At 39.4% G+C, this 24,376-nt stretch overlaps 2 protein-coding genes across 5 annotated transcripts; one reads left to right on the top strand and one right to left on the bottom strand.

Annotated features, from left to right (window-relative positions):
• Nucleotides 1-111: 111 nt before the first annotated feature.
• trim24 (tripartite motif containing 24) lies at nt 112-16,629 on the bottom strand. Of its 4 annotated transcripts, none has more exons than XM_042511059.1 (19): nt 15,917-16,629; nt 14,430-14,548; nt 14,178-14,325; nt 13,559-13,691; nt 12,247-12,363; nt 11,964-12,078; nt 11,361-11,507; nt 11,106-11,220; nt 9,196-9,335; nt 8,744-9,013; nt 7,475-7,597; nt 7,181-7,328; nt 7,000-7,057; nt 5,707-5,833; nt 5,262-5,545; nt 4,052-4,163; nt 3,571-3,645; nt 2,272-2,433; nt 112-1,761 (listed from the first exon to the last, which is right to left on the bottom strand). In XM_042511059.1, exons 1-19 carry the CDS (start codon nt 16,188-16,190, stop codon nt 1,198-1,200), a joined length of 3,231 nt encoding a protein of 1,076 aa, XP_042366993.1. In that variant the 5' UTR covers nt 16,191-16,629; the 3' UTR covers nt 112-1,197. The 4 variants fall into 4 exon arrangements, with proteins under 4 accessions (XP_042366993.1, XP_042366996.1, XP_042366994.1 ...); XM_042511062.1 differs by having other exon boundaries at nt 8,744-8,989; XM_042511060.1 differs by having other exon boundaries at nt 13,559-13,688.
• Nucleotides 16,630-16,696: 67 nt separating this feature from the next.
• Nucleotides 16,697-22,760, top strand: LOC121961182 (aldo-keto reductase family 1 member D1-like). Its single transcript, XM_042511064.1, has 10 exons — nt 16,697-16,787; nt 18,903-19,068; nt 20,172-20,339; nt 20,470-20,586; nt 20,724-20,801; nt 21,117-21,239; nt 21,435-21,544; nt 22,012-22,177; nt 22,308-22,390; nt 22,476-22,760. The coding sequence occupies exons 2-10, from the start codon at nt 18,967-18,969 to the stop codon at nt 22,516-22,518; spliced, it is 990 nt and encodes a 329-aa protein (XP_042366998.1). The 5' UTR covers nt 16,697-16,787; nt 18,903-18,966; the 3' UTR covers nt 22,519-22,760.
• Nucleotides 22,761-24,376: the final 1,616 nt, after the last annotated feature.

Raw genomic sequence — 24,376 nt, 5'->3', positions numbered from 1 at the left:
CTTGCAGTCCCTAATAGGGGTTCAGACCTCAGTTTGAGAACCACTTAATTTTTTCAGTGTTCAGCATCTTACGAAATCTCAAGAAGAAAAAAAAAAATACAGATGACAATATCGGGAGCAAAGCATAAGTCAGATCTACATCTAACCCTGTTTATTACAAATATTGTAAATTCAGGTATTTTTTAATTCTTGACATTGTTTGTAGAGTTCATTTACAGGTCCTGTATATCCTCAATAAATAATAAAAGCAATGATATTGTACAAAATTATCAATATTGAAATTGAAGTTTGTAGCTTTTGACCCACACTTCTCTCTTTAAATGAATAAATGGTCATACAGGAAGGTTTAGTGAACTAAAGTCTCTGTCAGCAATGAGATTTTTTACTCTTGTGAAACAAAAAGGCTCAGGCCTAATCTTTAGTCAAATTAATCATGCTGCAGAAGGGCAAGGACACAATTTGGAGAACGCATTGTTGTCAGAGGCTGATGATGAGAAAGTGATAATCATGTCTCCGAGTTATCTACGAGTGATAAAAGTAAAGTTGGAGGAACTGTTCTCCTGATAGAAACCAACAAGGCTGCTGTATGATAAAGCATTGTTGGGATTTGAAGGATAAGAGGCCACAAACTGGCAACACAGAAATGAAACCACACCAGTGGCAGCTCATTTTGTTCTCTAACAGCCAAGCATTACTATTTTTGCCATTTTACATACAGCAGCCTTATATGTTGCATACACAGCATTAATACAATAAAAAATTATACTATTGCAATAAAGCTTAAGTCTATAAACACAAAAATGGAGGCATTACTACCTATATTAAAACACTATTGCATGCATTAATCTATTTTTTTTTTTTTCTTATTTTGATAACTTACACATGATCCTATCGACATAAAATATCGTTTGTGTGCTTTTCAGTGTTGTCGTCACGGAAAATAACATTTCATGTTACAGTAAAATTGTAACCTCTGTCCAGCAAAAACACACAAAAAGCTTATTTACTCCCTTCATTGTGCATCTACAGCAGGACTGCTACTAAATACATCTGTTTAGTAGAGCAGATCATTTTTTCCTATTGCAAATATAACATGTTAGAAAAAATTGTCTCATTGCAGCAAATGTTGGTCCCCACTGGGGCCACTTCTGTGGAAGACTGATATCATCCATCTCTTCGACAGTATCTTTTTGTTTTCTATCCCTCTTTCTCTTTGGCTGTGTCTGCAGGAGCCGAGCCTTTTTCCTGGGCTTCAGGCGGATCCACAGTCGAGTCTGTAGGGAGCTTAAGGCTCTCCTCTTTTGGGGAGCTGGGAGCTACTTCTTCTCTTGTTTTGCTACCAGCAGCTGGAGAGCTCTCTGCCTCCTTCACAGAGGCCTCCTCACCCTGCTTTGCCTCCTCTGCAGGAGGCACGTTTTCCTCTGTAGCTGCTACCTTTTCATCTGTCCCATTTTCACTCGCATCGATCGCCTTCATCTCTGACTTTCTTTCCTCCTCTGAGGCTGTCGCTTCTTCCAGAGGAGGCAAGTCCTCCTCCACAGGGGGGATTCCTTCTCCTGCAGGACTTTGCGGTTTATCGTCTTCGATGGGAGCCATGCCTTCCTCCATAATCTCTTCCTCCTCATCGATCTCGTCCTCCAAAGGAGGGATCATCTGTTCTTCCCTCCCTCCGGGGAAGACCCTATTTGGGTAGACTAGTTTCAACTGTTCCTCAAAGTAGTCCTCCAAGTACAAGCCTGCACTACCCACCTCTGAGGTCGCCTGTAAAATGACACAAAGAAGAAGAATTAAAAAGTACATATGAAAAAAAAACGGAGCCAAAAGGAACCAGCTTTCCACCAGTGGTGGAGCGGTCACAGGCACTCTTGTATCAGAGAGAAAAAAAAGGAAGAAGGAAAGAGTGGGAAAGTAGAAACCACTGTTTCAGCACAGCGGACTAAGTAGCCCATTGTGCTGAAACATGTTTGTGTTCTTTCCTACTTTCCAACTCTTTCCTACTTAATTTTGATTTCTTTCCGACACAAGAGTGCCTATGACCGCTCCACCACTGGTGGAAAGCTGGTTCCTTTTGGCACAGTTTTTTTTTCAAACATTTATCCTTCCACAGAGCACCTTGTTTTACCGCTATTAACTCGACATACTAAGTATGCCAGTCTCCATTCATTTATCTTAAAAAGTATGTACTGGCATTAGACATTACTATATTACCACGATTTGGAAGAAAACTGTTTAATTTGCCAAACGAGATATTTCATATAAACTGATGTTTACCTTGTAGTACTTCGAACAGTTGGAGAATATGAGCCGGATGTCTGCAACAAACTCCTCCGGACTGCTATAATATTCACCCTCCTTCGACTTTGACTCCAGCTTCTTCTTGACTATTGACAAATCCATCGGGGTCTTGATCAGCTCTTTGTACTTTCTTGTCTCCTACATGGGAAAAAGTGTGGTTAGATTCTGGAGGCAAACACCTCTCACTGTAAGAGACATGTTTGACATTAGGACCGTCTCCAACTTATTGACGACTCCTCTTTAGACTTGTCTTTTCAGCAGGGACGCTCTTTGTGGGCTGGTCTCAAAAGCAAAAGCTGCATTCCTTCACTTGGCAGAGGGCCAACTCAATTCACCAAATTTTCTCTATGGAGTGGACTCTGGTCAAAATACATGGGGCCAGCTTTAAGGCCCTTTCCCAACTACCTCCTTTGGTCCAGACTTTTGGAATTTTTATTTTGATCCAAACCAAAATTACAGCAGCAAAACGTTGATCCAACAAAAAGAGGTGATCTCGGTCTGAATCAAACTGAACCATGGTCCATTTTTGCTAGTGTGAAAACATTTTTTTTGGATGGTTTGGACTTTCGGAACAATTTCCGAAGTTCTGGTGGGCTATTGTCATGTAAGACGAGGAGTGTAGCTAGCTACTTTAAGGAACGACTCTAATCGTAGTGAGTGAACGAGAGCAGTGATAGTGGATGCCTTCAGAGCGGACAGGTGTTGGCAAACACGACGCAACAAAACAAAATAATAAATAAATAGCACGTGAGGAAAGAGGGAGACCAAAATTTTGTTCAAAGACTTTGCGGTCAGCTGAGAAAAACGTGGTAACTTTTCAATTATTTTCTGAGAGCATGAGAGATGGAGGGGACACGAGAGGACGGGAGTTCCCTATCACAAACAAATCAATGTCAAGTATGTGTAGACGCAACCCACATAGGGGATGATGACAGGATTTAGGGGTGTCATGTATAGTTATTTTGTGTGCTTGTATAATTGCAACATGAAACTAAAAATAACATGTAAACAATGTAACAAAACTTTTAACCTTAGTTCAAACTTTCAGGTGTAAAAAGGCCTTAAGACTCTTGGCGTGGAATGCAGCTTACAATTAGACAGAGATATGATGCAAAGTGGTTGACTTTGAATTCACTATTTATAGGAGAATAATACGTTTTTGTTGTCTGGATGTGCATGCTATTGTGATATTTTATTAAAATGATTACCAAAAAGCATTGCAAGAAACAGCACAGCTTTTTCTTTATTGACAAAATACTTAATAGAGTAACTTACTGATGGAGTAGCAGGCTGCTGAAAGTCAGTACTGAAGTCATTGCAGAAGAGACGAAGGAGCAGCCTCTCACACTTCTGCATGTTAAAAAAAAAGGAAGCATTAGACGTCATTATTCTTGATTTAATCCTCTCAACGTTTCTTTTCAGTTTTTGTGTGCACATAGCCTTGCAGTGTCATGCCCTTATAAATTGACTAGTGGGCCTTTACCTGTGCTAGTTATGCTCAAATGGCCATGCTTTCCATTTACAATGACAAGGGGAATTATCATTATAGGAACACAGGTGCAATCAATTCTGCGATTAAAAATATGTCATAAATCTCGCGGAGAATTTTCTTAAGACACTTTTTAAGAACAAATTTAAGAGAAAACATAGCAAGATATTAGTTAATGAGGCCCCATGACTACAAAAAACAACAGCAAGACGTAAATATTAGTGAACATCATGCTCAGAAACATAAATAACACCCGAGTGAGCATACCCTTCTTTCAACAGGTGGACATCCTTCAGAGACGGGACCATCCTTGCTGTCACAGTCGTACTCCATCTCAGGGGACGCCAGGTCTCGGCAGAGCGAACAGAACCACTCCCCACTGCAGAGACAGAAGTAGAGGGGAGGCTGTTAGGACAGATGCATGGCTTGGCCAGCTATTGCTGAATATGATTAAATGTATAATGACTGTCCCTTGCCAAAGTTAGTCATCAAAATTATGATTGAGAACATGTCATTTAATCATCAGTGTACATTTCTGAAAGTGGAGGTAAGAACAATTTCACATTAAAAAAAAAAGTTGGGGCTGGGATTGTCTGTAAATGGCTCTAAACATGGAGGTGGCTAGCCGCTAAGATTGTTAAGAGTGCTTCTCTGCTCCAGATGCCATTACCCCAATATATCTTTACCATACAAATAATTGTTTGCAGCTATATTAAGGCATTGAATGTTGTTTACAGCTTCTTTAATGGCAGTGTTAAATTAGTACAGACTGCATACTGTCATATTATCATATATGTGTATATATATATGTCCAACATTTCTGACACATCATAAATTGATGTTGTACTGTTGTTTGATAACAAGAAATACAAGAATTGCAGTACAATTTCATTAACATTCCCATAAACTTTTTTGGGGGTAAATTTTTTTCTTATTTTGTTTGCCATGAGTTTCATATATGTCACCCCTCCACAATAAAACTTTCTATATCACAAACTCATATCAAAGCTGCATTAAAATATCATCCGATTAATTTTCTTTATACTATCATAAAACAATAAAGACCTCCATAATAAACTGGAAGCAAGAAATCTAAACACTTTTTAGAACTTTTTTTTCAAGACTGAACACACTTCTTAGAGTAGACAAGACATGGATATCATTAGCAATAAAGCCAAAGGTTATGCTTTCAAGCTAAGGATAAAAAAGTTTAAGGCAAAGTAAGAGTGAACCCAAGTGCTCACCATATAATCCCTATTTTTGGTCAACAGAACTGGCTTATTGATAACTATGAAACATTTTGTATTGGATTAGGCCATACTCTATGGTTGGTATGTAAAACACATAAATATATCAAATGTAAAAAAACATAAAATATACACAGTCTTAACAGCAGCAATAATAGCTCTAAATTTATTAATGCACTGTGATCATCTCATTTTGCAACAATAGCAGTGAGAGACAACATGTCTCTCACCTAGGGGACTCATTGAGAGCAGGAATGTGGCAGGCCAGATGAAAAACTTTGGGACACTTGTCGCAGCAGAGCAGCTCCCCTCCGTTCTGACAGACGGCGCACCAGTCCTCATTTGGATCCTCCTCTGGCTCCGCTCTCTTCTCAGACTCTGGCTGTGCTGCGGGCTGCGGACACTGCTCTTTCCCAGACTCTGGTCCAGGGACGGGGACTGGAACAGACACCTTTTGCTGCTGCCGAGGCTTCGAGTGAGCCCCGGTGCTGCTGTCCGGCAGGCTGGACTGCACCTGGATGCAAAGGAAAATATGTGCAGTTTGATACAATGACTGAGAGACAATGAAAAACAAAACCCAGACAGTGGGAATATGAGTATTTCACTTCATGCAACATTTTGAAAATAAGTTTAAAAAGACATTTTGGATTTATGTAACCACAGTGTTTCTCTTACAAATCGAACTTCGTCCTCATCCTCTGGTTCGTCCTTGATGACGATGACGGGCCCCGGGGACGACCGTCTTCGCCTCTTAGCTGAGGGGGCGGATGGAGGCTCAGAATTTTGCCTCCAGGAAGCCGTCCTTTAACAAAAAGATTGCCAAAGAGAGGAGAAGGAATAATTAAGACCATGATATCGTTAAAAAAAGGAAAAAGACTCTGGCCTCACTTACACTTACTGGTTTGGAATATCAGTGTTATTTAAAGGAGCAGTGTGTAGACTTTAGTGACATCTAGTGGTAAAGTTTACCAATTGCAACCAGTTGTATCTTCTTCCAGTTACAATTCCTTCAGTGTTCATTGTTCAAGAGATTAATAACCCCGGAGCTCAATTATCAGCACAAGTCTCTAACTTTCCAAAACAAACAGACTAGGGGATTAAAATTATTGAAAACAATGATGAATGAAGCCATTTCAACTTAGAAATCAGTTTTTCTCCTGCGCTATTCAGCTCACCGCAGACAGGCCGCTAGCCCAGTACACACTAAAAACACTGAACAAAGCAGTTTCATGTTAAAAGTCAGTGTTGTTAAGACGACGGAAGCACATGTAGATGCAGCAGCTGGTAACTCCGCACATCCTTGCTACTTTTTTGTTATATTTGTCTATTATTTTGATACCATGGCCCCTTCTGCTGAAGCAGGACTTTTCTACGATAGAGTGGCACTTATCAACACCCGGAGCAGTTGTGTAGGGTTTGGTCTGAATGTAGCAGACCGCGAGAGGATCTCTACCGGTGGCCTGTGCCAAACGGCGAGTCAGACCAGAGGGGAGAAACGAGACTGAAGGCACCAGGTGAGGAGTGGGAGGAAGGCCGGTATCAGGGCAAGGCTGACCTGACTTGGACTGAGAGCTGTTTCTCTTCCAAGCTTTCTTCTGTCTAATGTCCGCTCGTGGGAGAAAAAAGTGGATGAGATGCGATTAAGGCTCATTAAGCAATGTTTTTTCAACACCATTGCTCCTTCTGCTGAAGCACGACATTTCTATGATAGAGTGGCACTTATCAGCATTGAGACAGTTGTGTGGGGCTTGGACTGAATGCAGTGGACCGCAAAAGGGTCTCCACTGACGACATACGCCAACAAGATGGTCGGACCGGAGGGGAGAAATGAAACTGAAAGTGCCGGACGAAAATAGGGAGAAGAGTCGGTATCAGTTTGCAAGAATTTGTCCAGAGACAAAACAGAGGCTAAATATTTAAACAATCAGGAAAAATAACCATGGGAAGACAGATTTTGTCTTTTCTTACCCTGTGCTTCTGTCTGAAGAAGATGGTTTGGCCATCGGTGAGTTCTGCCTTGCTTGAACTTGGAAAAAAAGAGAAAAAAAGATCATTTTTATCGTTTACAAGTCATGATGAAGAACTTTATCTAACACTAGTTCTTACACAGGGTAGGTCCTTTAGGGCATATCAGAGCAGAGATACTGACCTGCTATGTGATTAACTGTGCTTGTTTTGTCTGTAGTTGCTGAGGCTAGACTTGGAGCAAAGGTGGGTTTGGGAATAGAGATGGTGATGGAGGGGACAGACGCACCAGCCTCACTCCTCTTCAGGTAAGAGGACTCCGTCAGGCCCCGCTTTAGGGAACAAAAAACAAAACAGAAGGTGTAATTAACTGCTTCATACAAGTTACACAGAATAAGCCCAAATAGCACTTTATCTCTATGGAGTCATGCGAGACTGGAGACCTTGTAGGTCTCTTTCCTTTCTCTCTCCTACCGACCTGATGAAGTGACGTCTGTGCAGCAGCTCCGGCAGACAGAGGCTGTGGGTAACGTGACGTACCCTGCAACAAATCCATGGGTTTAGGAGGGAAGTTGGAGGTTTGGATCAGTTCTCTCAGAGACTAGATGTAGGATAAGAAAAAGAATGGTTCAGGTTTTAAAAAGGCAAGTTTGTAAATATTAATTCTGTTAAAATGGATGGGAACCTCCTCTCATTATTTAAACATTGGATCAAGGATATTTTGAGGTTCTTACACTTAGAGATCTGCTATTCAAAAGTCTAACGACAGATTCTTCAAAGTATGACAGTCTTTTATCACGTGCTTGGTTAACCTGTTGTTAATGTATTTATCTTAAATCAGTGCAAAATGTATCTTTGTTATGTTAGTGTTATCTATCTTATAGTCTTGTGGTTATTATTGTCTTTTGTAGTTTTTTTCAATTATTATTTACTTGTTTTAGTTTAATTTTTCTCTTTTTGCAAGCACGAATATGGTGATTACTTTGTTACTGATGATGTGTATTAAAAACCAAATATAGTCACTAGCATGTTGCATTTTGGGGGAATATATGTCCAGTATGACTATTATTTTGCTGGTGAACCTTGTAAGTAGGCTAGTTTAGACCATGTAAAATGCCACAGGCTTGTGCTGACAACATTAGCATATTGGATTTATGGGGAAAATGTGTCCAGCATCACACTGTCACTGTGTCACTGTGGCAGTAGTGGTGCTTAAACTGCAGCACACTTTGACATTGTTACATCGCTGCGATACTGACTTGCTTGTTTCATATACATGTATGTAAAAAGCAATGTAATTTATTATATATATTACATATACAGTGACGGCTAAACAAAATAAAGACCCTTTTAAAAACCAGTACGCTTTACTTTTGTCTGGCCTGGGGTTCACTACACTGCCTTTGATAATGTAGGAAGCAATAAAGTTGTCTTGGTTCAGACAACAGCCTCCACGTGATCATTTTATTACATCAAGTACAGGTGGAACTCATAACCCTCGGTTACTGTATCAGTGTAGGTTCTTTGCTGTTATGGTCCCCAGTAGAGGAGACGGAGAAACAAATGAAGTAACTGTCGAAACTTTAGTAGTTACTAGGCTCTGAGGAAAACGGAAAGCCATCATTTGTCTGAAGGCGGGCAGCCTTTCTGGTATTTGACACTTTGATAAGCAACGTCTACTTTCCACATGAAGAGCCTAGCCCACGTCTGGCATTCAGAACATCCAGGACTACCTGCACTAACTCACCTGAGCAGGTGGGAATGCTGTGTTGTGAAGCATGGATGATGTCGGGCTTCTGGGGTTGGAGTGGGAGCTTCCGTATCTGCGTCCCGGCTGTCCCATGCTGGGGGGGCCTTGGGAGGGGGAGGACCCTCCGTGGATGGGTCTGGGGGGGGGGGGGGGGCCGGGGGGTCCCGGGAGCCTGACATTTTGGTACCAGGACCAGTGGTTAGGCGGGGGCTGCCTGTGGGGCTGTTGGGAGAGCTTGTCCACCTTGGACAGAGGAATAACAGATGTCTATCAATGAAATAAATGGAAAATAAACACACAGTATTTAGTATGGTTAACATGGTGAGCAAAAAATGTAATAAAACTTGAAAAGAACAGTGGCTTTGTGTTTTTGTGTTTTCGTGCTTCTCTGCGTCAAAACAAATTTCCTTGTTACGGAACCAAAACTGCTAGTGTGATGAATATCTTACCTGCATCTGGAGCTGAGCCAGCGTGCTCTGCCGCTGCTGAGCTGAGGCCGAGAGCGCTCCACTGGGGGCCTCCGCTCTGGGACCTGCCTGGTGGTTGGTGATAGGCTGCCTTCCCGGGCCCCTTTCAACAACCAGAGAACCTGGAGAAAATAAGCAAACAATCAAAAACTTTATTATGATTTCAAGCCTTGATTCCACATTCTTTTTCCATGTCATATCTGTGTGCCTACATTTCCCACAATGCAACAATCCCAACCAACATAACCAAAATAGACTTAACACAGACTTTAATGTGTAAATTGGTGGAGTTCGCCTCGAAGTCCAGATGAAACAGCATTTTGTGCATATCGAGTGAAAAAAGATAAGCCGATCTTCATTATGTATAACTTTTTTTTTTAAATCTAGATTTATTTAACATTTTCTGCTCTTATATTTAGAAATGACAAACATGTATGTGGTCTGTCGTCCATGGAAAAGTTCACAGATTTTGGTTAATGTTTAAGGTGAATAACAGGAACTTTGTGACTATTTGCTAACGGTCAAAAACACAGTATTCCTGCCAAAGGTAAACTCAGGTTACACAGCTCCTGTCTGTCCCAGAGTAAAAATGAAGTAAACACGTTTTTTTCAAACAGTGCCTGTTTCCTCTGAAATAATCCCTCTATTGATATCAGACAGTCTGACTCTGTTTGGACCTTTAAACCCTAACTTCAAGCAAACTTCAAACTTTTTGCCTTGACTTTTATTTAAATGGCCTACAAACAAAGCACAAATTTAAAACTATTTAAGCAGATTTTTCTTTTTTTTCTTTATATTTTCTTTATATCAGCATTAAAATGCATGCAGGTGTTTTCAGCTTCTCCTAAACTTAATGTTCTTAATGTTAAGATGACTGTGGGCAACCTGATATCATAGAAATAGATGTAAATACACATGTGAAAATGAATAAAAAAAAGATAATGGAGAGGACTATGTAAACTGAAAACACAAGATAAAGAGAGTAGTTATTAAGGACAAATGAGATTAAAACAATGGGAAACAGAGATGCAAAAACTTCAAAATCTATCTTGTTTACTACATTCAAGAACAAGCTGACAAATGCAGATAAAAATATCGGATGACGTCTCCACAAAAGTTTTGAATGACAGAATGAAAGGCCCTCCCTCCGCTCCGAATGTAAATATAAATGGCTCATTTCTAAGGTAACATAATCACAATGATTCTTGGTGAAAGTGATTATAAACTGATGAAAACATAGTTTTGAATATTACAATCCATCTCTGCCGATATATACCCCAAAAGCCATACACACTGGGAATGTGGGAAACTTGCAAAAAAAATGCCACCCACTTCTTTCCCACTGCCAGTAGAGGAGTATGCCTATCTGTGTTTGTTTTCTGATTTTTCACTGTCAATGTCACAAACACACCAGAAAAAAAAGGTTATCATAGCAAACAAAAACAGCCAATCAGAGCCCAGGAGTCTCTTACATAGCGTGCCAATCGTGTCAATCGCGGCTCGAGACCTCACACTAAGTCAAACTAGGCAGCGCAGGTCAAATATGAATCAAGATTCTGTTACGGTATTGTCTAAAATCCCACCTCAAACATTTTCAGAACCATATTTTAATGTACAGATGAGCTGTAAAGTGAGAACGTTTGCTCTGGTCAGTGGGTGATGTTTGGTGCCGTTCTTGTTTGGGTCACAAAGAATCTGCATTATGTAACCCCGTGTGCACATAGTGAAATACACAGCAAACATGACAAAAGTTAAATTTATAAAAGTTACCAACTGTAGCTATCAGCCTTCTACAAATCAGTGGGAAACACGTTGTTCTACAATGGGATAGCACTCAAATATTTGTTGCTGTTGACTTATGATGTAACAGTCTAAATAAGTGATAGTCTTACCAAGGTCGACATTTGTGGCCCAGAAACCAGAGCGACACTGAAAGCGAACAGAACTCTGAGGGACGATGGAGGGATTACAGCTTGCTCTCATCAGGTAATGGATCTGGAAAAGGATCTAGAAGACGAAAAGACAAAGCCGTCATCATTATTTAAGTATTGTAGGATTTGGTTGAATTACTACTGTAAACATGTATTTATTTGCTGCAACAACATAAAGTACATGTGACATGTCAAACTGCTGTTTAAGCCGCTCACCAGTCTCTTGCAGTATAACAGAGCCGTTCCACTGTGGCTCGCTGTGGCCCATTTGGTAAAGCTGATGACGTGGTCAAGGTGCCTGCTCAGAGAGTTGACGTCCTCTTGCTGCTTTTTTAAACCCAGCTCGTGGTCTTTAGTCAGAGCCTACAAAGAGATGTGTGCATGAATTGTCAAATACAAATAAATAAAATGTTAAGATCTTTCTGGCATCGTGTTTAAAAGGCCATTACAAAATACTTGCTTCAACTGTCCTGCTGCTGGCCTGTTTGTCAGTATTGTTATACTATTACAGTTATCTTCGAGAGAAAATGATTTTCTCCATACGACTCCAAAAATGGGGCAGTTATTCAGCCAGTGAGACAGCTCTTTCATAATCATGGTATGTGCTGTGCAATATTTTATTCTACATAAGGCAAATTTGCCTCGATTTTCTGATCATCCCATGACCTCATATTTATTTTCCCTTTTTGCTTCTTATTTTCTTTTGCCTGCTGTCCTTCTAATGTGAATAATTATCATGAATTAAAAATTAAAAAGAAAAAATATATGACTATCACAATTGCCTTTGAAAGGTTGTTAAATGAAACAGATGAAACAAACCTCGAGCTGGTTGACCAAAATCTTTCCCTTCCTGTTGATCTCCATAATCAAGTTGCAGATAGACTTCTTTATTTCATTTGTTACGGCCTTCCGGTTTTCCTCAACTTGTTGGAGTCTGTGAAAATGAATTTTAATATAATGCCTCACATTGACCCATTATCAGTTTCAATATACAGGTGATTTTGAATGCAATTAAATATGTTATGATGCAAACAAGTATCCTCATATCTGAAAAAAACCCCAGAATATTTGATAAAGTTCCAGCTGCAGAGGAGGACTTTACCCAGTGCTGATACAGCCAGACACTTCCTCGATCGCCTTTCTTTTCTCTTGCAACTGCTGTGTCATGTTCTCCAGATACTGCCTGTGGTTCCTGTACGCATCCTCCAAAAACTGGTAACTGACCACAAAGAATATAATAATAATAATAAATAAAATACAATCTTTCTGCTTTACAATAAAACATAACATTTAAAACAGAGTAGAACAAATTAAAAACTAAGCACATCAGCACAGAATACAATTATTTAAAATGTCATAAACATGAAATCATCAACAAGTAATTCTAAAAAAAGATTCGCTGAAAAGGCGAGACACAGCTAGCAGTTTTTTAACCTGTTCATTAATGATTGAAAGCTGGTGTTCATTTACCTTTACAACAGCTGTGTAATTTAGTCTGCCTCCTAAACTGATGATTAATTAGCGTGGGATTTCATTAATGTTAATGCCACTATCAATTCTCTTTGTCTGTCTGAACACGTGCAGTGTAAAAACGGCACGATGTGGATACGCTGTGCAAAAGTTCCACCGTCTTTCTTAATCTAAAATAGCTGAAATGAGAGAATAATTGCACAGCATTGGTTTTCATTTTGGTTTTCTTAGTCAAAATAAATGAATAAATAAAATAGTGTGCTAAGCCTGCCTTTGTGGTGTTGGTATTTATGCTCGGTAACTGACATGCTGCTCCGTCGGGAAGCAGTGAAGCTCATGCACAGAGTTTCAAATATATGAAAATCCTGAAGAGATGTTTCAGCATATTGCTGGTGTTTCCTCTCTTAAACAAAAGTATCATTTTACAGACATGACAAGCAGCACTGATGTTATCTTTACTTTGTAAAATGCAGCAACTCTTCTTCCTCTCTGACAATACTCTTTTTTTGTTCTAAGAGTCCAGCAGACCTTGAAAACATTTTGCAACTGTCAGAAAAACATGCCGGCATCAATAAAAGGAACGGAGAGCTTGAAGGCGTGTGGTACTGATGGATCAGACAATTTGGATTTGGTTCTAAACTGGCGGTGGCTCTTGATTACCATCCTTAACAATTGGGTATTCTTGTTTTTTTTCATAACATGACTGAAATATCTTTGAATTATTTTCTGATAAGAAAATATTTTTTAAATGACCTCAACAAACCATGCAACTGTTCTCATTGAACATTACATCACTGAAAACCCATTTGTTTAAGATCAGGTGCAGGTCTGCTTAATTATTAACAACATTAAAACAACCTGCATCACTACTGCCTGTTATAAAGAACCTGTGTTTATGGTTAAGATAAACAGAACAAAATTATAGACAAAAAAAATCAGCCTACTTGTGATCCTTGTGCTTAAGCAGCTGACAGTCCCGACAGGTGAGTCTGTCACACGTCTCACAAAACAGCTTCAGCGGCTCTTGCTTGTGAATGTCACAAAACACGGGCTTCTGTGTGGAGATACCGAGTGCTTCTGGGATACAGATGAGGGGGGAATTAAGAGCACAGATAAATGTCAAGTCAGCTTGTGCTGAAAGAGATGTTTGCTCAGCTTCTTAAAACAGCTTTGCCATTATTATCACAACTCACATCTTACCAAAACTGTTTATCTACGCATCTTAAAACTTATCTAGCACGAAGACAACTGTCACAACTGTTCTCATCTGAACAGGTGCCAAGAAGTAAGCCCAACCCTCTCTTCTATTATTAAACAACCTAACAGCTAACTGCACTGTGCATTTTTATGATGCATCCTCTTCTCTATAACGAGCTATAAGGCATTAAGGAAGTGCACTGTGCAGCCTGGAGCACCACAGGGTTGTTTGCATGATTGTCTTATGTAAATATTCAATGGTGTTATCAAGTAGCCTACAGTATGTACCATGCATAATTACTATGGTACAGCATACGACTTTTAAGTTGATTTAGGTTAATTTTTCTTCTGTGCACAACACACTACCTGGAGACATCTCCTCTTTCTGGCGTATGGTGTGATCCCTGGTGAACTTGACCCGTTGGTGCGCCTCAATGCACGTCACACACAGAAACTCCACACACTCCACGCAGTAACCTGTTGCCTCTGTGTTGTCATCGCAGCTCATACACACCTATCGAAGACAAGAATCACAGCAATTTTTTTTAAGTCTTGAGAGAGAGTGGTGTTACAGAAACAAACTGTTGTGAGATGAATGGCTCATGATAGGAAAGCAACCTGGCTGGTTTTCTCCACGGTGCTGCTCGGCACCTCTGCCGAGTCCTTGACAAAGAAATTATCCAACATGTCCATCTCCCAGCATTCCTGTCTGCATACCGGACACCGGATAGCACCCACTGGAGCGAGAGACCAGATGCAATGTTGAAGGTGTCAGCTCACAACTTGGTACATGACTTTATTGTTTCAAAAAAACGTACAGAGCTGGGTAACAAGAGGCATATATATAATATATATATATATATATATATATATATATATATGTGTATATAGTATGATCTTAGAGATTTGAGAGTAGGGTGTTTGTTACATAATAAGTACAGTTTTGGTCTTAAATAAATCACTATTGTGCGTTTAACTGCGTGTTTGTGTGAAAATACACATTACTGTCAATTATATCAATATGAACGAGATCTGGAGATTTTGAGTCTCCTGCATCAACAAACCCCAAATATGGGTTGCTCATTTAAAAACTTGACGCAAAGCTTAAAGGGATAGTTCAGATTTTTTGAAGAGCAGTTGTATGAGGTACTTATCCATAGACAGGTGAGCACATACAGTAGATGTCAGTCAGAACGCCCCCAGTTTGGAGAAGCAGGTTAGAGTCCGACATGTAGGCTAAGTAATGTACTCAGTCAGCAACAAAATGTATCTTAGCCATCTTAAAAAGGTCTTGCCTAAAATCAATTTAAAAATAAAAATAAAAATCAATATCAGTTTAGGTGTAGAATGCTTTATTATATTGCTCTCTTCAAAACCAAACTCCATTGAGAAAAACAGTGATTTAACATCGCTGAACAACACAAGAGCTGCTGGTCTACCGCTGCCTCAATTAGTAATTTTGTTTGTTTCATTGTGTGACTTTGATGTTTAAAACGAATAGCTCAGATTCAACAAAGTCACATGATAACACAATATTGTATAACTAACTGATAAAAGCAGCAGACCAGCAGCTCCTGTGTTCAGCAAAAATAACTGACTTCGTCAATGGAGTCTGTAGGCTTTGATGGGGAACTAAATCCGCTTTCTCAGTGGACGGGGATGTGTGATGGAAAGGTAAGGCAGTGAAAATACTCTAAATGCTGTATGGTGCACACTAAATCTGATATTGATTTTTATTTTTTTAAGTTGAGACTTTTTAGGTGACTAAAACACATTTTGTTGCTGGCCCCCATCCATAGCAGAGGACTGACTAAGTTCCATGTTAGACTCCAGCCTATCGCTCCAAACTGCAGGCGTGCCAACAGACATCCACTGATTGTAAAATACTGACTATGAATAAAAACTCCGTACAAACCCACTTCAAAAAAAATCCAAACTAACAATGAAGTAACTGTTGGCAGGTTGGGCCAGCCAGTAGCCACATCTGCTGGCTGGCCCAACCTGTTTCAGCTCCAGCTGGATACAAACAGGTTTTTCTTATCACAGTCTGCCACAGTTACAATAATCCCAGCTGTATCACAGTTGCTACAAGTCACTATCCTCACATGATTTGTTGTTTTCGACTTGACCTTGCGAGTCACGCCTCGGGTCGGCACTCCTGAAGGGGGCAGGAAGACACCTCTTGCAGAAAGAGTGGAGACACGGGAGAAGTTTGGGCTCTCTGTTGTGGAAGCTCAACTTGCAGATTGGACAAGTGTCCATGAGCCCGAAGGTGCCTTGCTGTTTCACCCTCTCTTCCTCGGCTGGCAAACTTTCTGCCTCGTTTTCCACGATAATGACAATGTCGTCATTGTCAACATTTTCGGCACTTTCATCCATTTTTTCCTACCTCCTGCTTCCCGATCGTTTAACCAATCAATACAGCGATTGGAAACAAAGGAAAGCTTGTAATTTTACTGACTTAACAAGCCAAATATGGGATATTAAAACTACTAGTATGCATTACAACATTAAAAGCATTTTGTCCTGCAAGTTGTTTCATTAAACTGTTTTAGGTGTAGCCGTTTCCCGTTTTTGAAGCTACGTTAGCAACGTAGCTTACTGTGGCTGCACATATGCTACAGCCAATCAATAATTAACTCCTCCGTTTGTGGCGTTCTTGTTGAAACAGACGAAATATAACAACGCGCAATCACTTAATAATTAAAATAACGCTACATACAAATTCATCTGAAGCTCATATATGTCCGGAGGAGAGGCGACCATCTGTGCTTTCTTCCCCCAAAACACATACAATATATTACCCAGACTACACTGCGGTATCTATCAGCTACAGTGCCCGGTTGAGGCCAAACTTCAGAGTATCGCGTTATTGAAAGTGGCCTATTTATTTTTCTTGCAAAAAGAGGAACTTGAAGATCGAGGAACTGTGTCCTCTCGAAGGGAAACCCGATTATTCGGCATTTTTAAGTAATGGTGAGTAACTTATTTTACACACTGGAGCCTCAAAGATAAAATGCGATTTGTTAAATGTCGTTGTTATCTTGTAAATGCTTTTTTTTACGGTTGTGTTGTCTGTAAGACATTAAAATAGTAAGTCAGTTATTAGTACATTTATGTCGCGCTATTCTTGTTTGAGCGACCACTCAAGCGCTACAGGCACTATTCACACTTATTAATGTATCGTTGGCAAGGTGCCACTCATTAGCTAATCCATCAAGCGCAATTACATTTTCAACAGTTAAGGGTGGAGTGAAGGAAAAGTAACTTACATTGTCTAGTCTCTGCCTTGTGCACTTTTTACTGTTATTATAGCATGTTAAACATATTCATTAAAGCCGCGGCGCTGTCTGAAACTTATTTTAACATTTGTAAAACTTTTATTTCACATGTGGAAATGCAAAAAAGTTAGATTTTACTTTTGATTTTTTACTTTTGATTTTTCACACCGTAGACCGTGTTAGACCACGTCCAGATCTAAAACCACTATACTCAGACAGGTCAAACCTTGACTAGATTATCCCACAGAGGCCAAGTATTTTTTAAAACACAGTTTCAGATTTGTGAAAGTTTTATTCTGTTTGTGAAACTGCAAAAAAGGGAGATTTTGCTTCATTTTGTAGGCCACATTACAATTTCAGTTTCAGATTTGTGAAACTTATATACTATTCGTGAAAATGCAAAAAAGGACAAGATCACAAAACCCCATCAAGTCTCCCTTTTTTTTTTCTTACATTTTTACAAATAGAATTAAGGTTTCACAAATCTGAAATTGTGCCATAAATACTCGTCGGCCTCTCTGGGACACTCTCATTCAGGTCTGGCCCGTTGAAGTGTAGTGGGTTTTTTTTTATCTTGACCTTGACCTTGTTGTCTATGTGTGAAAAATGCAGTAAAATCTCCTTTTTTTTGAGTTTTTACAAATAGAATAAAGGTTCCACAAAGTTGAAAATGGGTTTCAGACAATGCAGAGGCTTTACTTAAAACATAACAGACTAAACAACAGACTTTCACCCAAGTAGGAGGTGCAAAAAGCCAAGACTTGGTCATTGAGCGTTGCAAATTATGTTCTGTTATGTTGGAGCATATATTACTCTTGAAGAAAAACAGGGTGTTTTCCCCTAGTAAAGGGATTTGATGAACAAATTTTAGTTCTCCTTCCTCTCCCAGTCTTTTAGTTGTCTGTCAGTGCACTCTTAACTTCCTTTCCTGTATTGAGTAACTAAAATGCTAAGGGGAAATGTAGTGGAATAGAAGTGAAAGTTCACAGAAACATAAAAATTCAAGCAAAGTACATATACTCCCTAAAAGACTGAAGTACAATAACAAAGTAATAATACTTCATTACATTACACCACTGGTGTTAGGTTCTCCCCAGATTGAGGAGTTGAAACTGACACCCTTTCATCCTCATCAACTAATAATTTTAAAAAATTAACTGAAAATTGAGTGTCCCGGTTTTTATTTGATAGAAACTGAGCATACTAAATGTCCATTCATAGCCAACTGGTTAATTGGTAACCCATTAACAGGCATACAGGGTATAAGATTCTGATCTACCTCCAAGCAGGTGATAACATGTTATAATATTTAACCTCGATGGGAGAGAATGCAGCCTGTGCAAAATTCTGACTGCTATTTTTTTTATTATCAGCATTGCAACTTGTTCTTATACTTTCAATACTTAAGTACATTTAATATCATAAAAATACTTCTGGCACTTAAATACAGTAAATTTTAGATACTTTAAGACTTTTGCTCAAGTAATGTTCTAACAGGTGACTTTAACTTTAAATGACTAGAGTCATTTTCTGGTAAGATATCTGTGGTTTCACTCAAGTACGGCTTTCTGCCACATCCACCACTAGGTAACAGCCCTCATTTACTCTGACCTAGGTGACTATGACATATCTGCAGGGTTCAGGGATCAAACCAAGATTCTGATTGGTGCATGAATGCTTAGCCTCCTGAGGCACAACATGCATTTGCCAAGTTATGTGGGAGGGCTCTGTCTCTGCCTGGGAGGAGCCTCTGTTGTGGTCAAAGAGCAGTAGGACAAACCTCTATAACAGTGTTTACTTGTACCATTAGACACATTTCCCTGGGTGTTTGAGTTAGGACACACTGGGACAGTTTGACCTTATCAACTCACATCATGATGAGCATGGACCTGACGGCTGAGAGTCACTCCATCCCTTTGAGTGATGGAAACAGCATACCTTTGATTGGACTGGGAACGTATGGGGATCCCCACCAGGTGAGGCATATTATTAAGGGACTGTTTGTTATTTATGAGAGGGGAGGGGTGGTGCAAAATAGAGAAGGCACTTCAGATATTTTTTTAAAGCACTGGCTTTAAAAATATCATGGAAAACTTCGAAAAGTCATGGATTATTACAATCATGTTTTCCAGGCCTGGAAATGTCATGGAATTTGAAAAAAATCATCAGAATTTTGGAAAAGCCATGAAATTAGTGAAAATCATTGTAAGTTTTGGAAAAATCATGAAATTTTCTGTTATGTTTATTATCCATGGCATAATCTTTCACATAATGGAACATAAAGGCAAATTTGTTTTCTGTCGCTGTCAGCGTAATGTAGTGTATGTTACTTACCCAGCATGTGTTAATGTGTAACGTTTTGTTACCCATCACGTACGTATCTCGATATTATCCCTGCGTTCCTTCTCTTTCTCCATACATGCCAACTAGCTGAAATTATGTTTCAATACAGTTTGAGTCTGATATGTTGAAAAACACCAAAAAGTTTTGTAATTTTGTCTGTTAAAATCTGTGGGAACCCTGCATTAAGGAGGGTTTTTTTTGTTTTTTTTTTTAATTTGGCTTAGGAGAGGGACATTCAAATTGAAATAGTTGCATTTTGTATGTATTTTAATACTCATTGAACCCCAAAACTCTCAAGTGGGTTTTTAAGGTTTCCTTTTAAAAAATCTATGAAATCACCCCATTTATCACAGCCAGAAACTGTGAAATATGGTTATTTATGGTGCAGGGAGGGTCATGCCATGTCCCTGAGTCACTAAGGGGGCATTAAGGAGGAGTATTTGTAACTCCAGATAGGGTAATGGTTTAGTCATAGTTTTTGTGAAATATGGTTATTTATAGTGAAGGGAGGGTCGTATATATATATATATATATAAATGAAGTCACATAGCAGACACCCCTACTCTGAAAAATAAAGTCCCTAAACCAGATTGCTTATAGGGCTTAAAGTATTGACTTAACCTGCAAGTCACACAAACAATCTCACTTTGATGCTCTTTAAATATAATTTTCACCAAGGAAGTATGTGTGAGGTTCCTGATTGATTGATTGATTGATTGATTGTTTTTTTGGATAGACCCCAAAAGGAACTGCATATGAATCGGTCAAATTGGCCATTGAAACCGGATACAGACACATCGATGGGGCTTTGGTCTATTTCAATGAACACGAGGTGGGACAAGCTATCAGGGAGAAAATTGCAGATGGAACAGTGAAGAGAGAGGACATCTTCTATTGTGGAAAGGTTTGCAAAGTTCACTTGTTTCTGTCAAAAACATTTTGGTCTCAACTTTTCCTGACGACCGACTTCATTGCTACAAAGTGAATGCAAAATTTTGCAACAACTAACACTTTTTCGTCTGCTGATTATGCAGCTGTGGAACACATTCCACCCCCCAGAGCTGGTTCGACCTGCGGTGGAGAAAACTTTGAAGACATTGCAGCTGGATTATGTCGACCTCTATATAGTAGAGATGCCCACAGCCTTCAAGGTATAGATGTATTTCATGTCATATTAAAAAAAAATCTTGTTGAAGTGTTTTTATGTGTTCGATTTTATCAATACTCAAAGCTGTGGATTGTTGATGCCAAAATCAATGCCCTCATTGGATTTTGTTGTTTTCTGAAGCCGGGAGACACATTCTACCCCAAAGATGAGAATGGGAAACACATTTATCATGAGACAGACCTCTGTGCAACCTGGGAGGTGAGACACATTGACCTGCAGTTTTACTGATTTGGTAACTCATTTATGGAGAACACCACCTGAATGAAGATTGAAAATCAACTGTTCCTTTCCGTTCAGAAAGTCTGCAAAATCTATATTCCTTCCAGACTTACTGCCTATAGGTCACTGACACATGCAGTGCGAGATAATGGTGCCGGCAGCACACAGTAGATATGTGCTGAAGGTCAGACAGGAACTTGACTCATAGGTGTTTCCTCTCTTGGTGTTTACAGAGCAGATCTATTCAAAGTCTAACGTGCTGCTTTCTCGCTGTGCTCTTTATACTCTGGACAGGCTTTGGAGGCTTGCAAAGATGCTGGGCTGATAAAGTCTCTCGGAGTATCCAACTTCAACAAGAGGCAGCTGGAGTTGATACTGAACAAACCTGGGCTCAAACACAAGCCAGTGTCAAATCAGGTAAACACCGGACAAAAATGTTTCAGAGATAAAAACGGCTGTAAAAAAAAAAAAAAAAGGAAAATGCCCCAAGTCAGTGATTTGGCTTGGCACACAAATACTGACGAAATACATCAGACAAGACTCACAGGGGAGAATTCAGTCTTTCTTCAGCAACACTTTTAGTGGTTTTTTTTTTTTTTTTTTTTTGAACAGGTTGAATGCCACCCTTATTTCACTCAGCCAAAGCTGATCGAGTACTGCCGGCAGAAGGACATTGTCATCGTGGGGTACAGCCCTCTCGGGACATCTAGAGATGCATCCTGGTATGGGAGAGAAGGTGGCCAGACCTGGACCTTAGACAATCTGTTCCCGTGTCCCTGATGGCTTTTGCCTTTTCATTTTCTCTAACTCTAATGCTCTCCACATGCACTCCTCTTCACCTACCTACGGTCTTCAACAGGGTCTTGTTGATATTTCCTAAGATTATTTTTTTGGGGGGGGGGCTTTTTGGCCTTTATTGGACAGGACAGCTGTAGTGTCAAAGGGGATGACATGCAGCAAAAACTGTGGTGGTGGAATCGAACCTGCGGCAGCCACAGCGATGACATAGCCTTTGTACATGGGGTAGCCTGGGCTGTGTATGAACACCAGATTTTCTTCAGCGCGCACACAGAACCTAAAGCTAGTGGACCATGAGGAGATATTTGCTGAATTTACTAAACTAAAAGTTGGCATTTAACTGTGACAAAGCAATTTGCTGTGTCATAATAAATATCAATCATTTCAACAGGGTCAACCTAAAGTGCCCTCCACTGTTGGAAGACGAGCTCCTGGCATCAGCTGCTAAAAAGTACAATAAGACCACGGCACAGGTGGCCTTGAGGTTCAACGTGCAGAGAGGAGTGGTGGTCATCCCGAAAAGCTTCAACCCTGTTCGCATAAAGGAGAACTTTCAGGTTTGCTGGTGTTGCATCAGTTATGACAGGCATCATTCATCATGCAGGGTAGAGCCTGCAAAAGGTCATCTTGAAAAAAAGGAAATATACTATGAAATGTGCTGAAACTGATCTGTTTTTAACACTGCAGATATTCGACTTCTCTCTCTCCGAGGCTGAGATGAAGGCGATTGAAGGACTGAACAAGAATATTCGTTTCGTGGAGCTTCTCATGTGAGTATAGAGCAAAGTGTGTGTGTGTGATGCTCTGTTGTTGTCATAAATGAATAATTACTATTTATCGTTGTTGACTCAACAGGTGGGCTGATCACCCAGAATACCCGTTCCACGATGACTACTAGTTGCAACAGAAGTCAAGACGTCACATTTTACTAAAGCTGCTTTGTTCACTATGCTGCTTTTGCAATATTTTGTGCCTTATACCGGAAATAATTTTTTTTACATTTACTCTGCATTTCATGAAGGATTTCTGATATATGCTTTACTTTACTGATTGAAGTGACTTCAATGATTCAATTCAATTCAATGAGCAGAACAAATTTTCTTTATGAATCTGACTTAAAGACAAATGGAAAACACTGTTCTCAGCCTCACTTTTTTTGGACAAACTGCAATTCAGTGGGATTTTTAGGGACAGGGCATCCAAGGCTTCAGCCCCGAATGTTTTATTAATAGCCTCAGGTCTGAATATATAGGCTATGTATATTTTTTTACAAAATAAGTACAGGCCTAATAATTAAAAAAAAAAGCTCCAGATCTAATAATATGTCACTCCATTCATATTTGTACTATGTTACATTCAACCACTGTTAACAGACATTTAACTATTTTTCCAGCTCTAGTTAATACATTTTTAATAATAGCATTTGTAAAGGACTCTGTACTCAGCAGAGAACCCCAGTAATGAGTCCTAAAACCTGGAAATTAATTAGCATTTCAGCAGCTCTGGTTCCCTCATCTCAAAGTCAGTGGGTTTTTTTAATGGGTTTTTGGTTAGATGTCTGAAATAAGGTCTGTGATTAACACAAGCAAAATAGATTTTCATGTTTTGTTTTACAACATAAAATACGTCAGTGAATACCCCACTTGCAAACTTTGAAGCTTTTATGATTCTTAAAAAAGACGGTTGCTAACAAGTGGCTAAATAAAACTACAGTATATCATCAAGTTGAACTGCGCCGAAGATGGCTTTACAGCCTCGTAGCAGTAGCCATGGGACTATAGTGTAGTTCGTTTAGACTTAGACTTAGACTTAGACGACTTTATTGATCCCCGGAGGGAAATTTAGTTTATAGCCTAACATTAGCTTTTTACTTCTGGTGACTATATTTAGGCCTCAAAAAGCCTTTAAGTTGTGTTTATTTGTGAAGATTATCTGAACAAAAAGAGTTAGTATCATACATGGTTGTTTACCACAGAGGTTATTTTCTGCAATGATCCAAAATCCAATTGGCTGACCAACAGAAATCTGTCATCCCTGGGGCCTTTTTACAATTTCCCTAACAACTATCAATTACAAAACATAATTAATCTGCAAAAGTACATTTTAAAAGAGGCTGTAAAAACCAGCAGGGGAGGTGTCCCCCCCCCCCCCGGTGTCTTTAAATCCTTGAAACGGCCCTGCTGCAATATCGACGGCTTTTCGTCAGGGGCGGATGTGGAGAGAGTGGGTGAATGGTATTGTATGATTGAAACGGTTTTTTTTAAACATTAGCAATGGCTAAATCGCCCATTATTGTTTCAAAAATGGTTTTTATGAATACATTTTAATTTGAGCAATAAACGCAACATAAACGCATTTTGCAGATTTTTGCCATTTTTTTGTCGTTGCAGCAAACCCCTGTAGAAATAATGCTGCCTTTAGGTGCCATAGGAAATATTACAACTACGACTATTATAAGTGACATAACAGCACATAACAGCAGGGAGTAATGGATGGTCCTTTTTAAAGAAAACAACAACGGTACATTGTGTAGTAATACAAAAATGTACCAATGGAAACAATGACACTGGTAGGGAGAGATTAGAGAGACAACAACGAAATAAAAGAAAATAGACACAATTATGAACACACACAGGGGGTTTCCTTAATTAGTTATATGATAAAGCTATATGATTTGCATGAATTAATGATTTTTGTTTGTTTGTTTTTTCAAATTCCTCAAACTTTATTGACATAACCAATCCATTGATTAATCA

Source organism: Plectropomus leopardus, chromosome 22 (genome assembly GCF_008729295.1).
Source record: "Plectropomus leopardus isolate mb chromosome 22, YSFRI_Pleo_2.0, whole genome shotgun sequence".
Lineage (NCBI taxonomy): Eukaryota > Metazoa > Chordata > Actinopteri > Perciformes > Serranidae > Plectropomus > Plectropomus leopardus.
The sequence above is the reverse complement of the archived record's forward strand: the minus strand, read 5'-3'. Positions and strand labels throughout refer to the sequence as shown.

Bases quoted from the DNA above. Each gene is read 5' to 3' on its own strand.
- trim24 (XM_042511059.1), bottom strand. From the start codon at position 16,190: ATGGATGAAAGTGCCGAAAATGTTGACAATGACGACATTGTCATTATC. The intron at 11,221-11,360 runs GTGAGCGGCTTA...TTCGTCTTCTAG, and splicing joins TGTTATACTGCAAGAGACTG to ATCCTTTTCCAGATCCATTA. The intron at 3,646-4,051 runs GTATGCTCACTC...TTTAACATGCAG, and splicing joins GTCCACCTGTTGAAAGAAGG to AAGTGTGAGAGGCTGCTCCT.
- LOC121961182 (XM_042511064.1), top strand. From the start codon at position 18,967: ATGATGAGCATGGACCTGACGGCTGAGAGTCACTCCATCCCTTTGAGT. The intron at 21,545-22,011 runs GTATGGGAGAGA...TCATTTCAACAG, and splicing joins ACATCTAGAGATGCATCCTG to GGTCAACCTAAAGTGCCCTC. The intron at 22,391-22,475 runs GTGAGTATAGAG...TTGACTCAACAG, and splicing joins CGTTTCGTGGAGCTTCTCAT to GTGGGCTGATCACCCAGAAT.